At 47.0% G+C, this 22109-nt stretch overlaps 3 protein-coding genes across 7 annotated transcripts; 2 read left to right on the top strand and 1 right to left on the bottom strand.

Moving 5' to 3' along the window:
- Window positions 1-6200: 6200 nt before the first annotated feature.
- Window positions 6201-13331, bottom strand: Gdf9 (growth differentiation factor 9). 4 transcript variants are annotated; one of them, XM_006532220.4, is made up of 4 exons: window positions 13053-13329; window positions 11056-11167; window positions 10303-10498; window positions 6202-7489 (listed from the first exon to the last, which is right to left on the bottom strand). In XM_006532220.4, exons 3-4 carry the CDS (start codon window positions 10433-10435, stop codon window positions 6561-6563), a joined length of 1062 nt encoding a protein of 353 aa, XP_006532283.1. In that variant the 5' UTR covers window positions 10436-10498; window positions 11056-11167; window positions 13053-13329; the 3' UTR covers window positions 6202-6560. The 4 variants fall into 4 exon arrangements, with proteins under 4 accessions (XP_030101430.1, XP_006532283.1, XP_006532284.1 ...); XM_030245570.1 differs by having other exon boundaries at window positions 6201-7489; window positions 10303-11167; window positions 13053-13331; XM_006532221.4 differs by lacking the exons at window positions 10303-10498; window positions 11056-11167.
- On the top strand, window positions 13274-16183 carry Uqcrq (ubiquinol-cytochrome c reductase, complex III subunit VII). 2 transcript variants are annotated; one of them, NM_001326614.1, is made up of 3 exons: window positions 13274-13317; window positions 13403-13569; window positions 14955-16183. In NM_001326614.1, exons 2-3 carry the CDS (start codon window positions 13416-13418, stop codon window positions 15047-15049), a joined length of 249 nt encoding a protein of 82 aa, NP_001313543.1. In that variant the 5' UTR covers window positions 13274-13317; window positions 13403-13415; the 3' UTR covers window positions 15050-16183. The 2 variants fall into 2 exon arrangements, with proteins under 2 accessions (NP_001313543.1, NP_079628.1); NM_025352.3 differs by having other exon boundaries at window positions 13274-13569.
- A 4785-nt stretch (window positions 16184-20968) lies between these two features.
- Leap2 (liver-expressed antimicrobial peptide 2) lies at window positions 20969-21924 on the top strand. The gene is made up of 3 exons (NM_153069.3): window positions 20969-21059; window positions 21219-21355; window positions 21656-21924. Exons 1-3 carry the CDS (start codon window positions 21003-21005, stop codon window positions 21690-21692), a joined length of 231 nt encoding a protein of 76 aa, NP_694709.1. The 5' UTR covers window positions 20969-21002; the 3' UTR covers window positions 21693-21924.
- The last annotated feature ends 185 nt before the right edge of the window (window positions 21925-22109 follow it).

The following is a 22109-nucleotide window of genomic DNA, read 5'->3' as shown; positions in this document are numbered from 1 at the left end:
CACTGTAGCTGACTTCAGATGCACCAGAAGAGGGCACCAGATCTCATTACGGGTGGTTGTGAGCCACCATGTGGTTGCTCAGGACCTTTGGAAGAGCAGTCAGTGCTCTAAACCACTGAACCGTCTCTCCAGCCCTAGGCTACCCATCTTTTTGAAGGGCCTATCACTGGTCAGGGACTCACCAAGGAGGCTGCCAGAGTCCACGGGTCTCCCAAATGAATACCACTGTACTTGACATTTTTAAAAAAAGTATGAGTTCTGAAGATTAGACTCATGGTTTCTTTTTCTCTTTCTCTTCTTTTTCCTTTCTTTTTCTCTCTTTCTCTCTCTCTCTCTCTTTCTTTCTCTCTCTTTTCCTTTCTTTCTTCCTTTCTCTCTCTCTCTTTCTTTCTCTCTTCCTTCCTTCCTTCCTTTCTTTGTTCTGGAACTCACTCTTTAGACCAGGCTGGCCTGGAACTCATACATATCTTCCTGTCTCTTCCTGAGAGTGCTGGGATTAAAGCTTGTGCCACCATTGCCCAGTTATTGCATCTCATTTGAATTGAATGTTAAATTCAGTTTTACCTGTCTGGAGACATGGCTCAGTCGTTAATGGTGCACACTACTTCAGGAAACCCAATAGCCTCTTCTGGTCTCTCTTGGCACCTGCACCCATGTGCACATGCCCACACATGGGCACACACATACACATAAAAATAAGATAGATTTTAAAATGCATTAACATCACTGAGCCAGCGAGAAGGCTTAGGGGTTAAAGGTGCTCATTACCATAACTGATGGCTTGCGTTCAGTCCACAGAGGCCCCATGGTGGAAGGCGAGAACAGACTCCAGGAAGTCCAGCAAATTTCCTCTAAGGCCTACATGTGCACACATGTGGAGGAGGCGTATCTCTCTTCCACAAATAAATGTTAAGATTACTAAAAAAACAAACAAACCTGAATACCATGAATAGGGGGGAACCACAGGCCACACCGGGTTCAGTGCTACCTGTGGTCTTGAGCATCTACTGTGGACTCGGGACACACGTCCCAGGGCTGAGGGACAGGATCGAACCCTCAGCTGTGGAGGCTGGCCCCCAGGTGAAGAGACCGAGCTTGACTCTTCCACTCTGGTGAATGGTGAGGCAGCTATTGTCCTTGACTTCTTTCCCCTTAGCAACAATAACAACAACAACAAAACCGAAAACCAAAACCAGTTCCTGGGTAAAGCAGAATGTCTTGTTATCAGCTCCATTCAGCCAGTTTATATACCTAAGACACAGCTGAAGGATTGATGCCTTCTAAAACAATATATAATGCTGAGTTTAAAACACAGATTATGGCCAGGCAGTGGTGGTGCACGCCTGTAATCCCAGCACTTGGGAGGCAGAGGCAGGCAGATTTCTGAGTTCGAGGCCAGCCTGGTCTACAGAGTGAGTTCCAGGACAGCCAGGGCTACACAGAGAAACCCTGTCTCAAAAAACAAACAAACAAACAAACAACCCACCACTAACAACAAAAAAACCCAAAACAAACAAACACAGATTATGTATCTGAAATCCTAGCATTTGGAAGGTGGAGGCAAGGGGATTAGAATTATAGGTCATTTTTGGCTATACAGTGACTTCCAGGGCAAGCCTGGGCTACATGAATCCCTGTCTCAAAAAACCCAACTAAATAAAAATATATTAATTTCACTTTGTCACTGCATATATGGCTTTGCCTACAAAGTTAAAATGAAAGTTGCCTACTGAAACATTTTCAGAAGCTAAGCTGCTTTTCCAAGCTGGTTCCCCACTTGGGTTTGTGTAACTAAATACTCTCTCCTTCCCCCCCCCCCCCCCAACAAAGAACAGCTCTGCTTTCCCTACAGGCTGTCTGCACCGAGCCCTAACCGAAGAGAGGCTGCTGGCCTTCCAGCCGACACAAAACCTCCACGCAGAGATAAGAGCAGGAAACCGAAGGCCACAGCAGCTCAGTTCCTGAGCTTTGTTGCTCTGCCTTCCGAGGCCCTCGGCACAGTGTGGCGGCCGCCTATCTCATCTGGACTAAATACCAACGCTCAAGGCGTCTATTTAAGGCAGTTGAGGCTTCCTCCTTGAATTTCAGATTTAAATCTCCACTGTCTGCTCTCATCTGCTTTCTAAAGTCGTGGCTTTTAGAAGAGTAACTGAAGTAGGTTTAGTATAGAGAGGGGAGGTAGGGGGCTGCTGTGCTCTCCCGGAATGCATGAGAGACTTCAAAGTTTAAAGTTAGGAGCTGTAACAGCCCCCAAAGAATCATGCTGCCCTAGGATGTGAACAAAGCTACATTTACAAACGGATTCTAACCCTGTTGTTTTGAGGCAGGGTCTTCATGAGGCAGGGTACTCATATACATAAAATAAATAAATCTTTAGTGATGATGATGATGAAGCTGGTTGGACAACGGTGGACATGTAGTTAATATTGGTGACCCGTAAACACGCACAGTCCTGTGTATTGTATCACAAAAACAGTGAGTGAAGAGGATGTCGAGACAGCTTAGAAGGTCAAGGCAGTACCACTGAACCTGACAACCCCTCTTTTGAACTCTAGGACCCACAAAGTGGAAGGAGAGAATCAATTCTTGAACGTTACCGTTTGACCTTCACACACACTGCGGCATGTACGTGCCCACATGTACATATTTGCACACAATATAGTAAATGTAACTTTTTGAAATGGAATCTCATATCTCTGGCTGAGCTGGAACTCACTGGGTAACAAGGCTAGCCTCAAACACAGAGATTGGTGACTAGGTGCTGGATTGGTGACTAGGGAATTAAGAGCACTAGTTGGTTCAGTTCCTAGCTCTTTTTTTTTTTAAGATTTATGTATATGAGTACACTGTAGCTGTACAGATGGTTGTGAGCCTTCATGTGGTTGTTGGGAATTGAATTTTAGGACCTCTGCACACTCACTCAGTCCCTACTTGCTCTGTAGCTGTCTTCAGATGCCCCAGAAGAGGGCGTCAGATCTCATTAGATGGTTGTGAGCCACCATGTGGTTATGGGATTTGAACTCAAGCCCTTCCAAAGAGCAGTCAGTGCTCTTACCCACTGAGCCGTCTTGCCAGCCCAGTTCCTCGCTTTCAAGTGGTGTTACCGTTAGCCTAGGAAATCCAACACTCTTTTCTCTCTCCGCTCTCTTGCTCAAGTACCCACCCATGTGATACACAGACATACACACAGGCAAAACACCCTTAGAAGTAAAAATAAATCAATTAAAATGCACCTTAAAGTGAAAAGACAGCCCATAGTGTGTGTGTGTGTGTGGGTGGGTGGGTGAGTGTAACCTATACTTTGAATATATAAAGAATTCAACTCACGGGCTGGAGAGATGACTCAGCGGTTAGGAGCACTGACTGCTCTTCCAGAGGTCCTGAGTTCAATTCCCAGCAACCACATGGTGGCTCACAACCATCTGTAATGGGATCTGACGCCCTCTTCAGGTGTGTCTGAAGAAAGACTTCAGCTCATAAGACACAAATGATCCAATTAGAAAGCAGGTAAAGGACCTGAGCAGACATTTCTTTTTAAGAGTTTATTTTTAACCAGAGGTGTCTGTTGGATTCATTGGATTTACAGGCTGTGGACCACCCAACATGGTTGCTGGGAATTGAGCCCAGGTCCTCTAAAAGAGCAGCAAGAGCTCTCAGCTGCTGAGTAGCCTCAGTCCCAGAGAAGATATACAAAGGGCTGATGATGGCACACAGAGACACCCCAACATCGTCTTTAGGAGGGTGCTAACCCAAACCGCACTGAGGCACTGTTTCACATGCTCCAGGATGGCTGAGATTTTTTTTAAAAAACCCTTAAAGTAAGAGGATGCAGGGACAGAGGACCTTCCTGCACTGTGGAGGCTGCTTGGGGGAAAGAGTGCAGTACATCCCCAGATGGCTGAAGAGACGCTGTACAGCGGCGTAGCTGCTTAATCCTAGCACTGGGAATCCGAAGCAGGAAGATTATGAGTTTGAGGCCAGAGTGGTTTACTTGAGGTTTGGTGGTGCACACCTTTAATCCCAGCGCTGAGGAGGCAGAGGCAGGGGTATCTCCGAGTTTGAGGCCGGCCTGAGCTAAATGATGAGACTCAAGAACAAAAGGCAAGAGATGGAAGACATAAGCCAGCACTTCTCCTAGAGAGAGATCCAAGAGAAGTGAAGCAGACTACATTTGATTATTCACTGTGGCAAAAGTTGGGCTGGAACAATGGCCAGGGGTTAAGGACACTGGCTGCTCCTCCAAAGGGCTTTTGGTCTGGGCACTTGCATGGTGGATCATAATCTTCTGGGACTCCAGGTTGATGGAGCCCATGGCCCTCAGTGGGAACCAGGCACTCACATGGTGCATAGACATGCATTCAGACAAAGCACTTGCACACAGAAAATAAAACATAGTTAAAAGAAAAAAAACCTGGGGCTGGAGAGAAAACCCAGAGATTCAGAGCACTTGTGGCTGTTGCAGAGGTTCTCAGCTTCCACCTGGTGGCTCATAACAAAATACGTCTTGTTCTATGAGATTCAACGGCTTCTGAACTCACAATCACCAGGCATGCACGCAGTGCATAGACACGCATGCAGGCAAAGCACTCAGATACAGAAATAAAATGTAATTTTTGTTTAGGAAACCGGTACTTCGAAGTCTCTTTCCTAATGAAAACCCCACAAAAGCCCCTGGGTTCGAATCAGAGCAGTCACTGCCGGCTTCCCTTAGAGCAGGGCTGCACCTACCGGGAAGGAAGTGCTGCACAGACTGGGGAACGTGGCAAAGCGCAAGCCATCAGAGGCAAAAATAAACCAGGAATAACCCAAAAGGTGCTTAGTTTCTATCATCTGTATCAGTTTTAAAGAGATACAGATGAAAGCACTTTACAATTATCACTCCAGGCCGGGTGAAAGGCTCAGAGGGCAAAGCCCTTGCTGTGCAAAGTGGTAGAACCAATTTGAAGCTCCAGGTCCCATGTGAAGTCAGAAAGGAAAAACCGAGTGTAAAGATTGCCCTCTGGGACTGGAGAGATGGCTCAGTGGTTAAGAGCACTGACTGCTCTTCCAAAGGTCCTGAGTTCAAATCCCAGCAACCACATGGTGGCTCACAACCATCCGTAATGGGATCCGATGCCCTCTTCTGGTACACCTGAGGACAGCTACAGTGTACTTAGATATAATAAACAAACAAACAAAAAAAGATTGCCCTCTGACCTCCACATGTATACTGTGGCAGGTGTGCACCCTACACACACACGCACAAACACACAATACATTATTAAAAAAATCTTTACTACACATGCTCTCAACACTGGAGAGATGGAGGCAGAAAGATCAAGAGTTTAAGGCAATCTAGGACTACATAGGGAATTTGAGGCTAGCCTAAACTACATGAGATGCTACCTCAAATAACCAAAAAACAAGCAAAAAAAAAAAAACCCAAAACAAAACAAAAACCCTACTCAAAGTAAAACCAAAGCTTAGGGCAATAAAAGTATACGTTATACCTATGTATAAAATTCTGAAAGAACAAAACTAAGTATTTTTTAAAAATTGAACATTGAGGTCTAGAGAAATGGCTTAGGGGTTAAGAGCACTGGCTGCTCTTTCAGAGGACTGGGGTTCAATTCCCAGTATCCATGTGGCAGCTCACAAGTGCCTGTAACTCCAGTTCCAGGGGCCGACACCCTCACACAGACACACTATTCAGGCAAAACACTAATACACGTTTTAAAAAAAAAACTGAACATTGAAGCCAGGTGTGGTAGAGCATACCTTTGATCTTAGCACTTGGGAGGCAGAGGCAGGCAGATTTCTGTGAGTTTGAAACCAGCCTGGTCTACAGAGCAAGTTCCAGGACATCCAGGGCTACATTGGGAGACCCTCTCTCAAAATTTAACAAAAAACTCTGAACATAGGTTTTCATGGAAAAACCAGCAAGCCAATTTCCCTTAAATGGGTGGGACACAGGTTATACTATTTTATGTGATTCAACTGATTGCTGCGAGCTGGTTATGGGCAGAATGAACACTGGGGTCACCCAAGGCCCACTTAGTGGGCACTGTGCATCCACCCTAACTATAGTCCCACTGGCTCTCTCCCCAGCATTCAGCAACCAAGTTGACCTCCCTCTGGCTAAAGGCAAGCCAAGGCTGGCTATCAAGATGCCCCGTCCTCAGCCCATCCTATAGAAGTGGTCTTTCAATAGAACACACACAATTTATGCCATCAACAGTTTATTCTTCCGTCACATAAAACCACAGCACTCTGACATGTTCACAGCTACATTCTACTCGAGACTTATGCTAACAAATCTGTCCACTGAAAACTACACTCGTGGGGAGAAAGAGCTCTCCAAATGAGTTACATTTCACTTGGTTTATGGCAACGACCAGTGAGTGTGCCCTTTACACCTACGGACACTGCACTCGATGTGCTCATCCACACACACACTTCCCCCGCTCACACAGTGTGCACTGAGCAGCACGGAGAGACTGGTCACAGGAAGCTCTCTGCCCAGGCACTCTAAGGCCCACAGCATTGCTCTGCCAGGCAGGCTTGTTGAAGTGGCCCCCATGCTAACGACAGGTGCACCTCGTAGCTATCATGTCTTCGTACTCTTTGTAAGCGATGGAGCCGTCGGGTTCAATGGTCAACACACTCAGGGGGCTGTACTTGCCCGGCACACACGAAGGCCTTGGCACTGAAGGGTCCAGCTTCTCATAGATTATATTCTGGACCATGGTGTGCACAGGAGAGCCGTACCGATGCCTGACCGCCCTAGGACAGTCCCCTTTACAGTACCTAGGGTTGTACCTGTGCGGGGCCACGATCCAGTTGTCCCATTTGAGCTGACTAAAACTCAGTCTGAAGTCATGGAGTTCACACTCGTTTTGGGGGAAAAGAAACTGTTTGAAGTATTCGCTGAGGTTGAAGGATGCTGTAAGAAGTGGCCCCTTCGCTTCGGAGCGGATGGCTTTCTGCCCTCGACGGCGCCGGGGAGATCTTTCCACCTCAATAGCTTCCTCTTTCACGGGACGGGCAGCCACACCGGCCTGGCCGGGATGCTGTAAAGGCCTCCAGGTGGACTGAAGAGACTGCCAAGAGTGGTAGGCCTGGGTGCTTGTGTCGTTGAGATACAAGATGAGGGAAGGAGGCACTGAGAGAGGCATGCTAAACACTCCGTCCTCTGGCACCTGGTCTTTTGTGCATGTAAAATTGACAGACAGGTGAATGCTCCTCTCGCTGGAGGTCACTAGGGGCTGAAGGAGGGAGGTCACATCAATCTCAATCCATCTGTGTTTCTTCAGGGTGAATGAGTACGGTGCTCTTGGGGGTGCCCTGCCAGAAGACATGGCCTCCTTTACCACAAGGTCACACATACAGGTCACAGTGGAGGAGGAAGAGGCAGAGTTGTTCAGAGTGTATAGCAAGACCGATTTGAGCAAGTGTTCCATGGCAGTCACCCGGTCCAGGTTAAACAGCAGGTCCACCATCGGCAGCGGTCCTGAAAGAGAAGAGAGCAAACAGTAAGTCCCGCTTGCAAACCAACTAGAGAAAGCAGGAAGTGAGACCGAGGAATTAGTACTTGGCCTAGGCAGTTTCCTTTCTCCTCTACTTAAGCCTCAAAAACAAAGGGAAGGAGGAAGCTAATGGAGGATATTTAGAGGCTCTGGGGTATAACTCAGTGGCAGAGCACTGGCCTGTATGCACAAGGGCCTAGAGTCATGCTTTGGGTTGGGCAGGGAGGTCTTGTTTTTGTAATCTCATCACTTTGGAGGCTAAGGTAGACAGAGGCCACCAGCCTCCACTACATAATGAGACTGCCTCAAACACACTGGCGCATGCACACAGCTGGGCCTAGTAACCCAAGCCCAGAAAGCCAGTTCTTGGGAGGAAAAGGCCAGCTTTGGCTATACAGCAAGTTTGAGGTCAGCCTGAGTTGGTTACATGAGATCCACCCATTGACTTCAAATATCACCCCCCCCCCCAACCTACACAGGGTGGGTCAAGTCTTGGAAGGTAGAGGCAAGAGGACCAGGAGTTCAACGGCCCCTTTGGCTATGGATTGAGAGAATGGGCTGTGGGTAGAGCTCAGTGAGTAAGGACAATTGCATCTAAGCTTGAGGACTTGAGTTTGAACCCTAGGGTCCCCACGGTGGAAGACAAGAACCAATTTCTGAAAACTTTTCTCTGACCTCTCCACACATGGCCCTCATCCCCAATTCACACATGCAAATACATTTCATATATTTAAAAAAAAAAAAAAAAAAGGGAGAACAGGTTTGCTGGGGAAGTGAAGCCAGAGACAATTATTAGACCATCCGGTTTCAGACCCAGCAGCTTGCTCCAAACACAGACAGCTGAGGAGAGGCTCTTCCTGTGGCGGCATCCTTACAGACAAAGCCAGGAGACCACAGAAAGCAACACTCCTGCCGGCCGGGCGGGCGTGGTGGCACACGCCTTTAGTCCCAGCATGTGGGAGGCAGAGGCAGGTGGATTTCTGAGTTTGAGGCCAGCCTGGTCTACGGAGTGAGTTCCAGGACAGCCAGGACTACACAGAGAAATCCTGTCTTGAAAGAAACAAAAAAACAAAACAAAACAAAAAAAGCAACAAGCCAACTGAGAACATTTGTCTGCAGTGGTAATCACACGCTCTGAGATTGGGGACACATGGAGGCTATAAGGCCGCTGCAGTAAAGTGGGCTGGGGGCGGGGTAGAGTGGCTTTGAACAGCCACAACTGCCCTAGACAGTTACAATGGCTTGTATGAACTGGTGGCCAGCATATATGTGTGTCTCTGTTGGGGAGTTGGGGGGAGGCTGTTAATGGACACACTCTCTCAATGGAGCACAAATAGAGGTGGAAAGACAGCTTGTAGGAGCTGGCTCTTGTCAGACTTGGTGGAAGAAGCCTTCATTCACCGAGTTATCTCCAAAGCCCTGAGTGTTTTGTTTTCTTGTTTTGATTTTTTTAAACACAACTCTTCTTTCTTACTAAAAAGGTCCCCCATTGTTGGCAAACGCTTGGAGGTCTGGGATTTTGTTTGCTCATTTGTTATGGAGACAGAGACGGGGTCTTACTGTGTAGCCCTTGCTATCCTGGAACTCTAAACCCAGCTGGCCCTGAACTCAAAGAGCAAAGCCTGCTCCTGCCTCCTGAGGGTTAGAATTAAAGTCATGTGTCACTGCAACCCCACGTGAGTTTTGTTTTGTCTTGTTGGTACTGGAGGTCAAACTCCAGGCACCTGGTATATAAAACATAAATGGTACCACATCTCAGCCATATAGTTTTGGGTTTTTGCCTTTAAAAAAAAAAAAAAAAAAAAAGAGGGCTGGTGAGATGGCTCAGTGGGTTAGAGCACCCGACTGCTCTTCCGAAGGTCCAGAGTTCAAATCCCAGCAACCACATGGTGACTCACAACCATCCGTAACGAGATCTGACACCCTCTTCTGGTGTGTCTGAAGACAGCTACAGTGTACTTACATATAATAAATAAATAAATAAATAAAAAGAAAGAAAGAAAGATGTACTGTGCAGGTGGAGACAAACTTTCTTCTTCCAGGAAAGCAAACGAGGGGAAATGTTCCGGATCACACCCAATACTAAATCAAAAGCAGGCTTTAGGCACCATGCTAGGCCAACAACTTGGTAGAATAAAAGAGATGCTAACTGCCTCCAGAACTTTCTTTGGCCTTTCAGGACATTAGTCTCTTCTAGCCTTAACATATTGAGATGGCGTGGTGCTGTGTGCCTGGAATCCCAGCACTAGAGTGACTGAGCAGGAGAGTCACTGCAAGTTTGAGACAGTCTCAAAAAATAAAAAAAAATTTAAAAAAGGAAACTCGAACAAGATAAAATCTATTAGTTTCTTAACTAAAGATGCTGTAGGAAACAAATAAAACAGTGTTATCAATGCTATTGGCCAGGGATGTAGTAGCAGAGGGCGTAGCTAGCATATGTGAACCCCTTGCCCTCAATTTAATCCTTAGTACCACCACACCAAAACAAAAAAACAAAAAAAAAAAACTTTAAACTTTTTAAAAAGTGCTAACTTTAAAAGAAAAAGTTTGTTTCAGTTGGACACTGAGAATCATGCAAAATAGAATTCACAGGATGGTGAAAACCTGTGTGATTCCAGTACTTAAGGAGCCGAGGCAGAAGGATGCAGAGTTCTGAGTACAGACTGGGTAACAGGGGTAGATCCTGCCTCAAAACAAACCAAGGGACCCAAATCAAAGTGTGGCTCCTTCTGGTAACAGAATCGGTAAAGCCTCTGTCTTTTCTCCCAGCCCAGTTGAGCAACCTCCTCTTACCCACCTGTCACCTGGTTGCTGGGTGCCTGCTCTTGCTGGGCACAGGGACTGAAGAGCCGGACGGTATTGTAGAGGTGACTTCTGCTGGGTTTGGGAACCCCCTCTTTGGTAGCATACGTCTTATAGAGCTTTTTCATGTAGTAGAGTGCTCTGGAGTCAGGCTGCAGCTTAGGGGTCTCACCTCGCCTATCAGATAGAACCTTAAAGAGGGGGGGCAAGAGGCCAGACCTGTCAGTCCCATCTACAGGCAGCAGCAAGGACCAGGGGTCTGCCTCAGACTCCACATTTTCACTGGCTCCACTCTGGGATTCTTCAGTAGAAGCCTGAGAGCTAAGGCTACTAAGAAAACACAGCCAGGCAAAGCAGCAAACCCCCAACAGGAAGTTGCTGGGAAGTGCCATGACTTGGGAGAACTAAGAAGGAACGCATCTCCTCGTGCCAGTCTTCTTTCTAAAGGTCGGGGAGGCCCTGGCGTGGTCCTTAAATAAAATCTAGGTGTGGAAGACTGACTTCACTTCTGTAATCAGACCTCAAGCATGCCTAGCTGTACATTGTTTCTTATCAGCTCTACAGCAGTCAGCTGACAACACGGTTTTATCCAATTTGTTCTCATTAGATACAGATTTATCTACTTATTTGGCTTTCTTTCCCTGTTTCTCCTGGACATTTATTTCAAACCCACCAAGTATCGTCACCCTAGTGGACTACTTATATAGGTGAGAGCCCAACAGAAACCCAAGGAATTATAAAACAAAACCTCTTAGGGCTGGAGATGTGACTGCAGAAGTATTAGGTTTATTTTTTCCTCTTGATTCATCGTCTATCTCCACAGCTCCCACGTCCAGGTGGTTAGAATAACTGATGGCTTACTGCACAGTGAATCAGAGAAACAAAGTCACAATGGGTTCTGAAATTCCAGTGATGTTAGGCTGTTCAGCCTGTCCAGGTGGCTTAGTAGAGGGGTTGTAAAGTTGGCCCAAGACAACAGCTACTTGCAATGTGCTTTGAAAAAGGACATCAGGGCCCAGGTGTAGAGGTTCACGCCTTTAATCCCAGCATTCAGGAGACACAGGCAGGTGGATCTCTGTGGATTCAAGCCAGCCTGGTCTATATAGAGAGTTCTAGGACAGTCAGAGCTACATAATTTTGAGAGACCCCATCTCAAAATAAAAAGAGGACATCACCTTTAACTTTGAGCAATTAAAACATACAATGTCTTGGGGCCAGAAAGATGATGGATGACCTGGCAGTTAAGGGCACTGGTTGCTCTTCTTAGAACAACCATTTATAGCTCCACTTCCAGGGGAGCCAATGCCTTTCTCGGGCATCCTTAGGAATACAAAACACCCATTATAAAATGAAAATAAACAATTAAAAAAAAGCCACAATATCTAGCTGGAATGGCAAGATAGCAACTTGCCGCCAAGCCTAACGACCAAAAGTCATCCAGTCCTAAAGGCCTAACTTCAACCCCTGTGATCCACAGAGAAAAAGGGAGAAGAGACTTCTACAGCTCGTCTTCTGACCTACACCCCTAGCACTTACATACCAAATACATATTTTAAAATGTAGTGACAGTACAATATCCTGATGCCCTTGTTTTGGTCTACAATTCACTTGACTATACTTTGGTTGAAAAATCTTGAGACATCAGCAAATGCAATTAAATAGACATCGTATTTATTCTTTAACCAACCACCCAGATGGCAGAAATCAGGACAGTGTTTTAGTCCTTGATTAAAGTATTTGTGTCCCGGCCTTGGAGGTGAGATCAAGCTAGATAATGTTTAAGGAAAATGGGGGCAGGGTGGAGGTGGGGGGGAGAATGTGCAGGTGCACCATGAAAGGCTATCTAGCACCCCTTGGAAGGAGACTATCTCTTGGGAGAAAGTCAAAACACACTAATGACACAGGATAAAAAAAAAATCAGTTTGCCCAGCACCAGATAGATAAGGCTGAAGTACTCTTGCAAAACTGAAGCTCACCGCCAAACTGCCCCAGTTTGATTGCCAGATTATTTACAGCCAGTTAACCCATTTACAGCCACTGAGAGGAGGAGAAAGGGCGGTGAGTCCCACAGGATAATATTAGCTAGGAGAATGAATGCACTTTAGAGAAAACATAACAGTTCCTTAGAGAGTGGGGTCTGGGTTTGATGACACACTCAGCCCAAACCCACCACTTTCTCCTTGGCTCCCATCACCACTATGTGCGTCTGACAACTGCCACACTCGTTCGTGGCTGAACTGGGAGAAACGTTTATGTCACATCTTGGACAAGTCTACAGCCTGCCAGTGGCTTGCTAGGCAGTGTGTACCAAAGCTCTAGATCCGTGTCCTTAATTTTGTACTGTGGTCAGTGAAGGCCCTTTTGGTTATGAGGACCACATATACCTGGTGGAGAGTAAGGGACAGCAGAAGAACGAGGAGAACAAGTCTTTTTGTTTTTTCTTTTTAATTTTTGAGCAGCTGCCGGCTGTTATGCAAAGGCCTGGTACTGAGCGGAAAGGACCGCCTCTTGGAACACCCAGGTGCTCCTAAGCCACGCCCATCACCCTAATCCGCGCCCCATGCACCTATAGGCCCCGCCCCGTGCACCTCTCGACGGGGGACCTTACGGACGTATCCACCTAAGATCCCCAGGGTGGCTAATAAGCCCCGCCCACTTGCTTGGCACCCCTCCCACCAAGCCACCATTCCTCTTCAAGCCCCGCCCCTTGGCAACATCAACCTCTCCCGTGCGTTCACTACTTACCGTAAGCCCACAAGCACCTCTATAAGCCCCACCCACGTGTCGCTAGAAGCGCCTCTAAGCTCCGCCCAGCCCTCTTGGTACTGGTCCTTTCCGGCTACACGAAGGTCAGGCCACGCCCACTCAGGTCAACTGACAATTTTTTTTTTGAGTCTCCCCCTTGAGATCGAAAGAAAATGGTAGTTCCCGGAAATGACTTCACGTTCTCTAGGCTCGGCTTCCGCTCCTCCCGGAAGTGACGGGCGAAAGCCGGCTCAGAGCTCTGGAGGTAGAGGTGACCGATCCTGGGGGTCGGTGTTAGGCCGTGGGAGGTTTTTCGCGAGACTGAGCCACGCGTCTATCTTCTGTCCCAGGGCCGCCGTCACCATGGGCCGCGAGTTTGGGAACCTGGCGCGGATACGGCACGTGATCTCCTACAGCTTGTCGCCCTTTGAGCAGCGCGCCTTCCCAAGCTATTTCAGCAAAGGCATCCCCAACGTGCTGCGCCGCACTCGCGAGCGCATCCTGCGCGTGGCGCCGCGTGAGTGCGGGGCGGGCGGGGTACAGCCGCGCACCTCTCCTTCCGACGCCCTCGCGGGGCAGACGTGGAGGAGTTCTTATCATATCGAAATGACTGGCCTAAGGTCACTTGGGTGACTCCAACGGCTCCCTCTGAGGTCATCGCTGGCCACTATCTGTGATGAAAGGCTGATGCAATCAGTGTCTTGTGTTAGATGTGCGGCCGATTTTGCTGTCGGTTTCATGGCATTGTGAATATCCGTGAAGGTGCACTTAAATTTGATGGAGAGGTTGAGGCCCGATCTTGCTGTAGAAGCCAGGCTGGCCTTAAACTTGAGATTTTACTGCCCTCTCCTCGGGACTGTTGGCTGGAATTGTAGGCATGCGCCAGCACAACAGTACTTTTTAAAATGGTGAAGATTATGTTAGGTAAATTCCGTGATTTTTTTTTTTTTAATTTGGTGTTAACTAGGAAAGCGAAGGCCACATCTTCCTGGGCTGATATCTTTGTTTTGGTTGCTTATAAAATGGTTGTGTACTATAACCATTTTGAACCTCTTATTAAAAGTAGTTTCTGGTCATAATGGTGTCTACATTTAATCCCCAGCAATCCTGAGACAGAAGCAGGTGGATCTATGTAGTTTTGAGGGAGTTCTAGACCAGCAAGGGCCTTATACTGTGAGCTTGTCTTAATACAGCAACAGAAACTTAGGGCTGGGGATGGTTCAACATCTTTCCTGCTCTTTCAGAAGATCCAGATTCCATTCCTAGCACCCATATGGTGGCTTACAATCATCTGTGACTTAAGTCCTGAGGGATTTGCCATTCTCTTACTCCCTTAGTCACCTCGGTATGCCCTGAGCCACAGCACGCACGCATGCCTTTAATCCCAGTGCTTAGGAGGCAGAGGCAGGCAGATCCCTGAGTTCATGGACAGCCAGGCTTACACAGAGAAAGAAACCCTTTCTCCAAAACCAAACAAACAGTTGAAGCTAGGGACAGTAGAAGGACAGGCAGAATTGGTTGAAAGTCAGAAAGGAGGACATGGACTGACAGAGGTGGGTGGATCTCTTGTTTGAGGTCTGTCTGTCCACTCAAGGAGGCCATATCAAAAAAGGAAAAAAAAAAAAAAAAGCCAGAGAGCTGGGGCACTGGTGGTTGTGGTACAGGTGCCTGTTCATGTAAATGACCCAGTGTGGTTCCTCCCAGCACCCACATGGTGGCTCACAGCCATCTATATAACTCCAGTTCCAGGGCACCTAACATCTTCTTGCCCCCAGGGAGCTACATGCATATGTATGATCAGACATGCATGTAAACCCCTCCCCCCCCCACACACACAATAATAATAAAATAGAAACTTTTTAAAATGTCTGTACTCATGGCTTCCTCTCTTGATCCCTACAGCGTTTGTAGTGGTCTACCTGATCTACACATGGGGCAACCAGGAGTTTGAGCAGTCGAAAAGGAAGAATCCAGCCATGTATGAAAATGACAAGTAGACGGCCTGCACCTGGGTGACAGTCCCCTGCCTCTGAAAGACCCTTCTCTGGGAGAGGAATCCACACTGTAGTCTTGAAGACAATAAACTACTTATGGACTTCCCTTTGTGACTTTGTGTGCTTAGTTTGAGACAAGGTCTCACTGTGTGTCCCTGACTGGCCTGCGTCTCCTGAGAAATCTGCCTGCCTCTGCCTGCTATGTCATGGCGATCACCACCATGCCCAGCACAACGTTGTTTTGGCAATATGCAAGTTCATGACAATCCCTTTCTCAGCACAAGCCCTGCAGGGGCTGTGGTAGCTATGCATAGCGTGGAACCTGGAGTGCAGGGTCCCAACCCTCTGCTCCCATCACATCCTTAAGGTCTAGGGACAACACTGTAATCAGGGTGTCAGGTGGACTTGCTAGACACAGATGAACTTTTAACTCGGCAGCCTTTGAAGTAAGCATTCTAATCCCTTTGCTGATGAGGAATCAGAGTTTAAGTACTTTGCCCAGAATCATATGACTGAGTTGGTAGAGCCAGGTACCAGTGTGTGATCTTAAAAGCAAGCCATGCTGCCTTCCTTAGGTAGGGAAGGCCTTCCTTAGCCTAAGGGATTTCATCTTTGAAAGGAAAGCATGAGACATTCCCTTGACTGCTACAGCCAAGGTCAGGCAACCATGGTTGGTTATCTGTCATGTTGCCAATCCAACAGTGGCTTTTAGTCATATGTGGACCACAGAGGCTGAAAAGATCTATCACTTTGTGGAAAAGATATACCACCTGCTCTAGATATACACCTTTGGGTGTCTTTAGTTTCTCCTCACCTAGAGATGATAGGGTGGGTGTGGTTGGCAATCCTGAGCTGGCCCTGTCATTTGGTTAAGGACTGTAGCAATTTACAGTCCAGTCGGACTCTGAGACTTTTTTGCCTGATGATCGCTAGCTAGTACTAAAAGTTCTCAGAAGAGAGCAAATGACTTCCAACAATAGTTGCTTAGACTGTGAGGCAAATGGGAAATAGCTATGTCTGACAGTCATACACCCACACCCTTAGAACACTGGTTCTCAACCTCCCTAATTCAAGCCTTTAATACAGTTCTTCATGTGGTGGTGACCCCAACCATAAAATTATTTTGGTTGCTACTTCATAATTAATTTTGCTAGTGTTATAAGTTATAATGTAAATGTATTTTCCCGTAGTCTTTGGTGATCCTTGTGAGAGGGTTGTTTGATCCCCAAAGCGGTTGTGACCCACAGGATGAGAACCACTGCCTTAAATTGTCATTTCTGCAGCCTTAAGTGTCTTATCTGTAAAATGTATCAACAGAAAGTGCTGAGGTTGTCTGTATTGGAGATGGCGAAATGAGTGACCCCAAGAGCTGACACCATACCCAGTCCAGTTTCCCTGTTTGGCTCTGTCCAGATTTATTCTGAATGGTCTAAACAAATGAATCAGAGACTCTTAAGAATCTGAAATAGCTACTAGGCTTGGTGGTGTATGCCTTTAATCCCAGCACTTGGGAGGCAGAGACAGGTGGGCAGGTTTGAGGCCAACCTGGTCTACAAAGAGAATTCCAGGACAGCCAGGGCTACACAGAGAAACCCTGTCTCAAGCCAAAAGCAAACCAAAAAACCATTCAGAAATAATCTGCAAAACCCCAAGGAGGTGGAAGTATAGCTATATCCATCTTGTCTTTGGACACAACAGCTCAGAAAACTCTTTGCTGGGCAGTGGTAGCACATGCCTTTAATCCCAACACTTAGGAGGCAGAGGCAAGAGGATTTCTGAGTTCAAGGCCAGCCTGGTCTACAGGTCTACAGAGTGAGTTCCAGGACAGCCAGGGCTACACAGAAAAACTCTGTCTTGAAAAACCAAAAAAAAAAAAAAAAAAAAAAAAAAAAAAAAAAGAAAACTAACTTCTCTTAGCCCAGAGCAGATGAGTCTCTTGGGCTGACCCTTTAAAAAAATATATTACTGTATGTGTGTGCATGTGTCACAGTGTGCGTGTGGAGGTTGGAGGACAGCTTTGTGAGGTCACTTCTCTCCGTCAACCTTTATCTGAATTCCAGGGATCAGACTTGCAGTGCCATCCCTCTGAGCATTGTGAATCGGCTCTGATGTTCAGGGTCCTGCTCATGGCTGACAGTGTTAAGGCTATTTTCGGCCTGTTCCTCACAGACTCTTCCCCTCTGAGCTGTGTGAGTGTTCAGTGGAGCTGACTTTACGTGATGGAGGACCTGCAGGGAGCTGAGCTGTCTGTCAGTGTCCAGTGGAGCTGACTTTACGTGATGGAGGACCTGCAGGGGTCTGAGCTGTGTAACAGTGTCCAGTGGAGCTGACGTTTCATGACAGAGGACCTGCAGGGGTCTGAGCTGTGTGACAGTGTCTAGTGGCGCTTTGTGTGACAGAGGACCTGCAGGGGTCTGAGCTGTGTGACAGTGTCCAGTGGCGCTGACTTTGTGTGACAGAGTACCTCAACTCCTTTACCTGTTTTATTTATGTAAAGGCTACATTTTTTTAGAACTTCCTTATTATTTTAGACTATTGTTGTTTTGCATGCATGTATGTCTACATGAGGGTGTCAGAAGCCCTGGAGCTGGAGCTACAGTCAGCTGTGAGCTGCCATGTGGGTGCTGGGAGTTGAACCTGGGTCCTCTGCAAGAAGAGCCAGTGCTCTTAACTGCTGAGCCATCTTTCCAACCCAATATAAATCAACCTCCCCCCAACCCCCCCCCCCCTGCCAGCAAGCCCTAGGATTGCAGACATGCTGCCACTCCTGGCTTGTTACATGGGTGCTGGCATGGGTGTTGGTGATCTGAACTTAGGTCCTCCTGTTTATGTGGCAAGTACTTGACCAACTAAGCCATTTCCCTATCTCCTTGAGTCAAGCCTTTTAAGGAACGAAAGGCCGCTGCTATGGTCCCATGTCTCAGATACCCACAGCTCCCAGCCCTAAGATATGGCTCTTTCTTCGGCTGTGATGCAACCACTTGCTCCATTTAACTCTTGGCAAGGCCTATGCTCCTGTCCCCAGATGGCTCTCCGCTATGGGCTGCAATCTGGGAAAGAGAGCTCTCTCCATCCTGCCAGTACTGTAGTCAGGACATAGGTAGACCTACATAGTACAGGCCCAGACACCTGCCAGTTCCAGCCAGAAAGTAAATGCACTTTGACCCTTTGTTGAAACGTTACCTGGAAACATTTTTCCATTTCAAAGTCTTCCACCTTTTATAGGCACCTCTTGCTCAGGGATGACACTAAAGTGTCCCCCTACTGCTGAGACTTACTGATCTCCTCCCTGCCCGGAAGGCAGCTTCCCTTTCTCCTTTTTTCCAGCACTCTTCTCTGAACAGTCCCTGGGGTTGTATCTGGAGTGAGCAGGTCCTTACCAGCAAACCTGTTAGTAGTCTCTCTTCTTGTAACTTAATCATTTGAATCCCCAAATGTGTCCATGAAGCCTGAGGCCTACTCTTATGTCAGAGCAAAAGACTAAAGCAAAAGACAGGAAGGGCTAGCCTGTGGTCAGATGGTCAGATCCACTCTGCAGCATGCAGCTCCTGCCTCCCAGTCTAGAGCTCTTGTGTTATGGCTGAAATTAGCACAGCCGAGGCCTCTGAGGGAGGAGCTCGTAGCTCTTCATTTAGCAACATACTTGACAGGAGAGAGCAGATGGATTGTTTAACAATTTTGGGTAGTGTAGCTTCCACATTCCCTTTAAATGCAGGCTTTGTCGAGCTGTTGAATAACTTGCCCCTGACACCCCATTCCTTGGGCAGGAAGGCTGGCCTGCAGATGGTTTAATCTGAAGGCCTTGGGCAGTGTTGCACCCATGAGAATGAATGATCTTTGTGTGAAAAGGACACAGGGCTTCAGGCTCTTTCCCTTGACTGGGCTATGATGAATTTAAGGAACGACACCAAAGGCTATTTTGATTTTGCTCAGGGCAAAGGAAGAGACACATAGAGGAGTGGAAGAAGAACTCGTCTTTTGGATGAGTTGCATGTCTGAGCACTGGTGAAGGAGAGAGAAGCTGGCACTGAGCCCAGGGACCTGATTCTAGGACATCACATTGTTTACCTAATCACATCTGTGTTCTTACTCAATGCTCACTGGGTCACCACACAACCTTTCCCCAACTCTACACAAGTTCCCATTTAGTCTTCTAATTCTGAACTGGTAGGATTTACTGGTTATGTTTGGTAGGCAGGGTCTACTCAGTTTTTGTTTTTGTTTTTGTTTTTGTTTTTCTTTTTCTTTTCTTTTTTTTTAAAAAGACAGTGTTTCTCTATGTAGCCATCAGGGAACTCACTATGTAGACCAGGCTGTCCTTGAACCTGGAGATCCACCTGCCTCTGCCTCCCAAGGGCTGGGATTAAAGGTGCATTGCCACCACAACCTGGCTTTATTCAGTGACTCTTTATGCTGAGGAGTTCCCAGATCTTTGCCATTAAATCCCACCCCATCCCAGCTCTGACATTCACCACACTTCTCCCTTGGCAATTAGTGACATTAGCTTTGCTTAGATTGGTGACCAACTGCTACCTTCAGCACTTCGGCAGTTCCTCCATTTTTGCCTTGACAAAGAAACAAGATTTTTGTCCAAATGCTTAATCATGAAGATGAAAAGAGCCTTTGGAAAGATTATGTGAGATATCAGATCAGGAAGAGAGAAATCTATTTGTAATTTTTGTGTGTGTGTGGTTTCTTATGGTCATACGGAGATCTAAGCTCCTATGCACATCCTGATTTCAATCTCAGCTTTCCCTCTCAAAAATTTTAAAACTACCATGGCTGAGTATAGTGGTCCACTTCAAAGACTGCAGCAGGACTATAAAATTGGGCTAGCCTGGGCTATGTGGTAAGCTGTTACCAACATCAAAGGTCTTGCCATTTAGTACCCATAATCACTCACATTCAGTACACTTCAGTGTTAGCCTAGAAACCTACAGGGATTCTTGCCTACTGTTTGGGCTTCAGATTCTTGCCAGTGTTTGGGCTTCAGACTCAGTTTACCACCTGCTGCCCTGAGGCTGCTGAAAGTGCTCCACCAAAGCCCGAACTACATGATTCATTTGGTGTTGTCAGTACCTAAGCTGTAATGACACCAAGTTAAGAGTTTCTGCAGCCAGGCGTGGTAGCGCATGCCTTTAATCCCAGCACACTTGGGAGATAGAGACAGACGGATTTCTGAGTTCGAGACCAGCCTGGTCTACAGAGTGAGTTCCAGGACAGCCAGGGCTACACAGAGAAACCCTGTCTCGAAAACCAAAAAAAAAAAAGTTTCTGCTACCTCCTCCCTCGTGTGTCTTTAAAAACGAAGACCTAAGGATAGGTACAGTTTGAGCTCCTTATAGCCAGGTCTCTACTAAGATGGCAGTGTAGACTGATGGGGGAACTAGAGCACCATAGACAGTCTGTTTACATCTCCTCCCTAATTGCCTGTACACAACAGGTCAGTGGGTTTTGCCTAGAAAAGCTCAGAGGTCAACATTACTCCTGAAGACTTTATTAGAATCCGATTTTGATTATAACCATCTCACTGAGCTATTTTAAGAATTTTTCCTTCACTCTGGGAATTGAACCAGGGGATCACACACGTCCCCACTGTTACATTCCCAGCCTGCTGAGTTATCTTAAAAGTATGGCAAGGTTCCTAGTCTCCCTCATGGATTCACATGGCTTTCAGAGGCAAGGTAGGACAATGCTGATTTCTGATAAGATGGGTGTAAGGGTCCAGACCAGCAACACCATCAAAGTCCACGAGCAGTAAGCACAGTGTGCCTGGAGTGTAGTCCTTGAGTACATTCTCTGGGTACACATTAACTGATTACATCGATCCTGATTACAAACAAACTTTGCCCCATCTCAGCTGGCAACCATGAGAAAGGCAGATAGGTGTCGGTCTATAAAAGGAAACGGGAACTGCCCCCTGGCTTTCAGACTCCAACATCATTCTTTTGCCAAGATGCTACAGCTAAAACTCTTTGCAGTGCTCCTGACTTGCCTGCTGCTGCTGGGTCAGGTAAGGAAGGAAACAGTAGTGGCGTGGAATTCCAAGTCAGACTCAGTCCTTAGAAATGCAGTTCGATCTCCTGCAACCTGCAAAGGGCCCTTCTTCTGAGGCTGTGCAGCAGAGGGTGGGTGCTTCCTCAGCTAAAGTGAGTATGCCTTTGCTCTACAGGTCAATAGTTCCCCAGTACCAGAAGTGAGTTCAGCAAAGAGATCCCGGAGAATGACCCCATTTTGGAGAGGGGTTTCCCTCAGGCCCATTGGTGCCTCGTGCCGGGATGACTCTGAGTGTATCACAAGACTATGCAGGTATTTGATGATCCCAGGTACAGGGTGGACCAGAGAGCACTGGGAAAGCTGGGAGAGATGAGATCAGAAAACAGAGACCCAAGGGTAAAGCTGAAATTAGTGGTGTGGGGTGGGGGTGGGGGTGGGGGGAATATATGAAGCTGTGAACTCCATGGAGGGGATTCCGTGACAGTCAAGAACCATTCAGATTCCTAACACTGAACGACAGATGAAACAAGGAATAATGGAGGCAGCAGAGGTGTCCCAGGGCTCCTTAGGTCTACATCCAATCTTAATCACTTCTTTTCTTCCCCCCACTAGAAAAAGACGCTGTTCCCTAAGTGTGGCCCAGGAGTGATGTCCATACTGGGGAAGAGTCACCTCCAACAGTGATCTGTTCTGGGGAATATTGTTAACGACATTTTGGTTGGAGATAGATAAGTGAAGTAGTCTTTGTTTTTAATATTTAAAGACGGATACTTGCTTTAAACTGGTCTCCATTTCTTATTAGAATGTTGTTGATTTGTACATAGACATAACTTTGTCAGAGTTTATTTTTCTATAAATACTATTAAATGTCTCAAATCTAAGTTCTGGCAGTCTGGAATTGACACTTCACTGAGTCACTTCATCCATTATAGGGAGTAGTAGTGGCTCCCTAACCAGTGGTGCTGCTCCACCTGGGAGTGTGGTGAGCACCCACTCCTCAAAGAATCTCATGACAGAGGCAATGCAGAAGCTAACAATAGTGAGTCTTGGCAGAGCAGAAGTCGTG

Source organism: Mus musculus, chromosome 11, assembly GCF_000001635.26.
Source record: "Mus musculus strain C57BL/6J chromosome 11, GRCm38.p6 C57BL/6J".
Taxonomy (NCBI): Eukaryota; Metazoa; Chordata; class Mammalia; order Rodentia; family Muridae; genus Mus; species Mus musculus.
This window is presented reverse-complemented; position numbering and strand designations above follow the sequence as displayed.

Bases quoted from the DNA above. Each gene is read 5' to 3' on its own strand.
- Gdf9 (XM_030245570.1), bottom strand. From the start codon at position 10,699: ATGGCACTTCCCAGCAACTTCCTGTTGGGGGTTTGCTGCTTTGCCTGG. The intron at 7,490-10,302 runs GTGGGTAAGAGG...CTTCTCTTTCAG, and splicing joins ACCCAGCAACCAGGTGACAG to GACCGCTGCCGATGGTGGAC.
- Uqcrq (NM_001326614.1), top strand. From the start codon at position 13,416: ATGGGCCGCGAGTTTGGGAACCTGGCGCGGATACGGCACGTGATCTCC. The intron at 13,570-14,954 runs GTGAGTGCGGGG...TGATCCCTACAG, and splicing joins CATCCTGCGCGTGGCGCCGC to CGTTTGTAGTGGTCTACCTG.
- Leap2 (NM_153069.3), top strand. From the start codon at position 21,003: ATGCTACAGCTAAAACTCTTTGCAGTGCTCCTGACTTGCCTGCTGCTG. The intron at 21,060-21,218 runs GTAAGGAAGGAA...TTTGCTCTACAG, and splicing joins GCCTGCTGCTGCTGGGTCAG to GTCAATAGTTCCCCAGTACC. The intron at 21,356-21,655 runs GTATTTGATGAT...TCCCCCCACTAG, and splicing joins TGTATCACAAGACTATGCAG to AAAAAGACGCTGTTCCCTAA.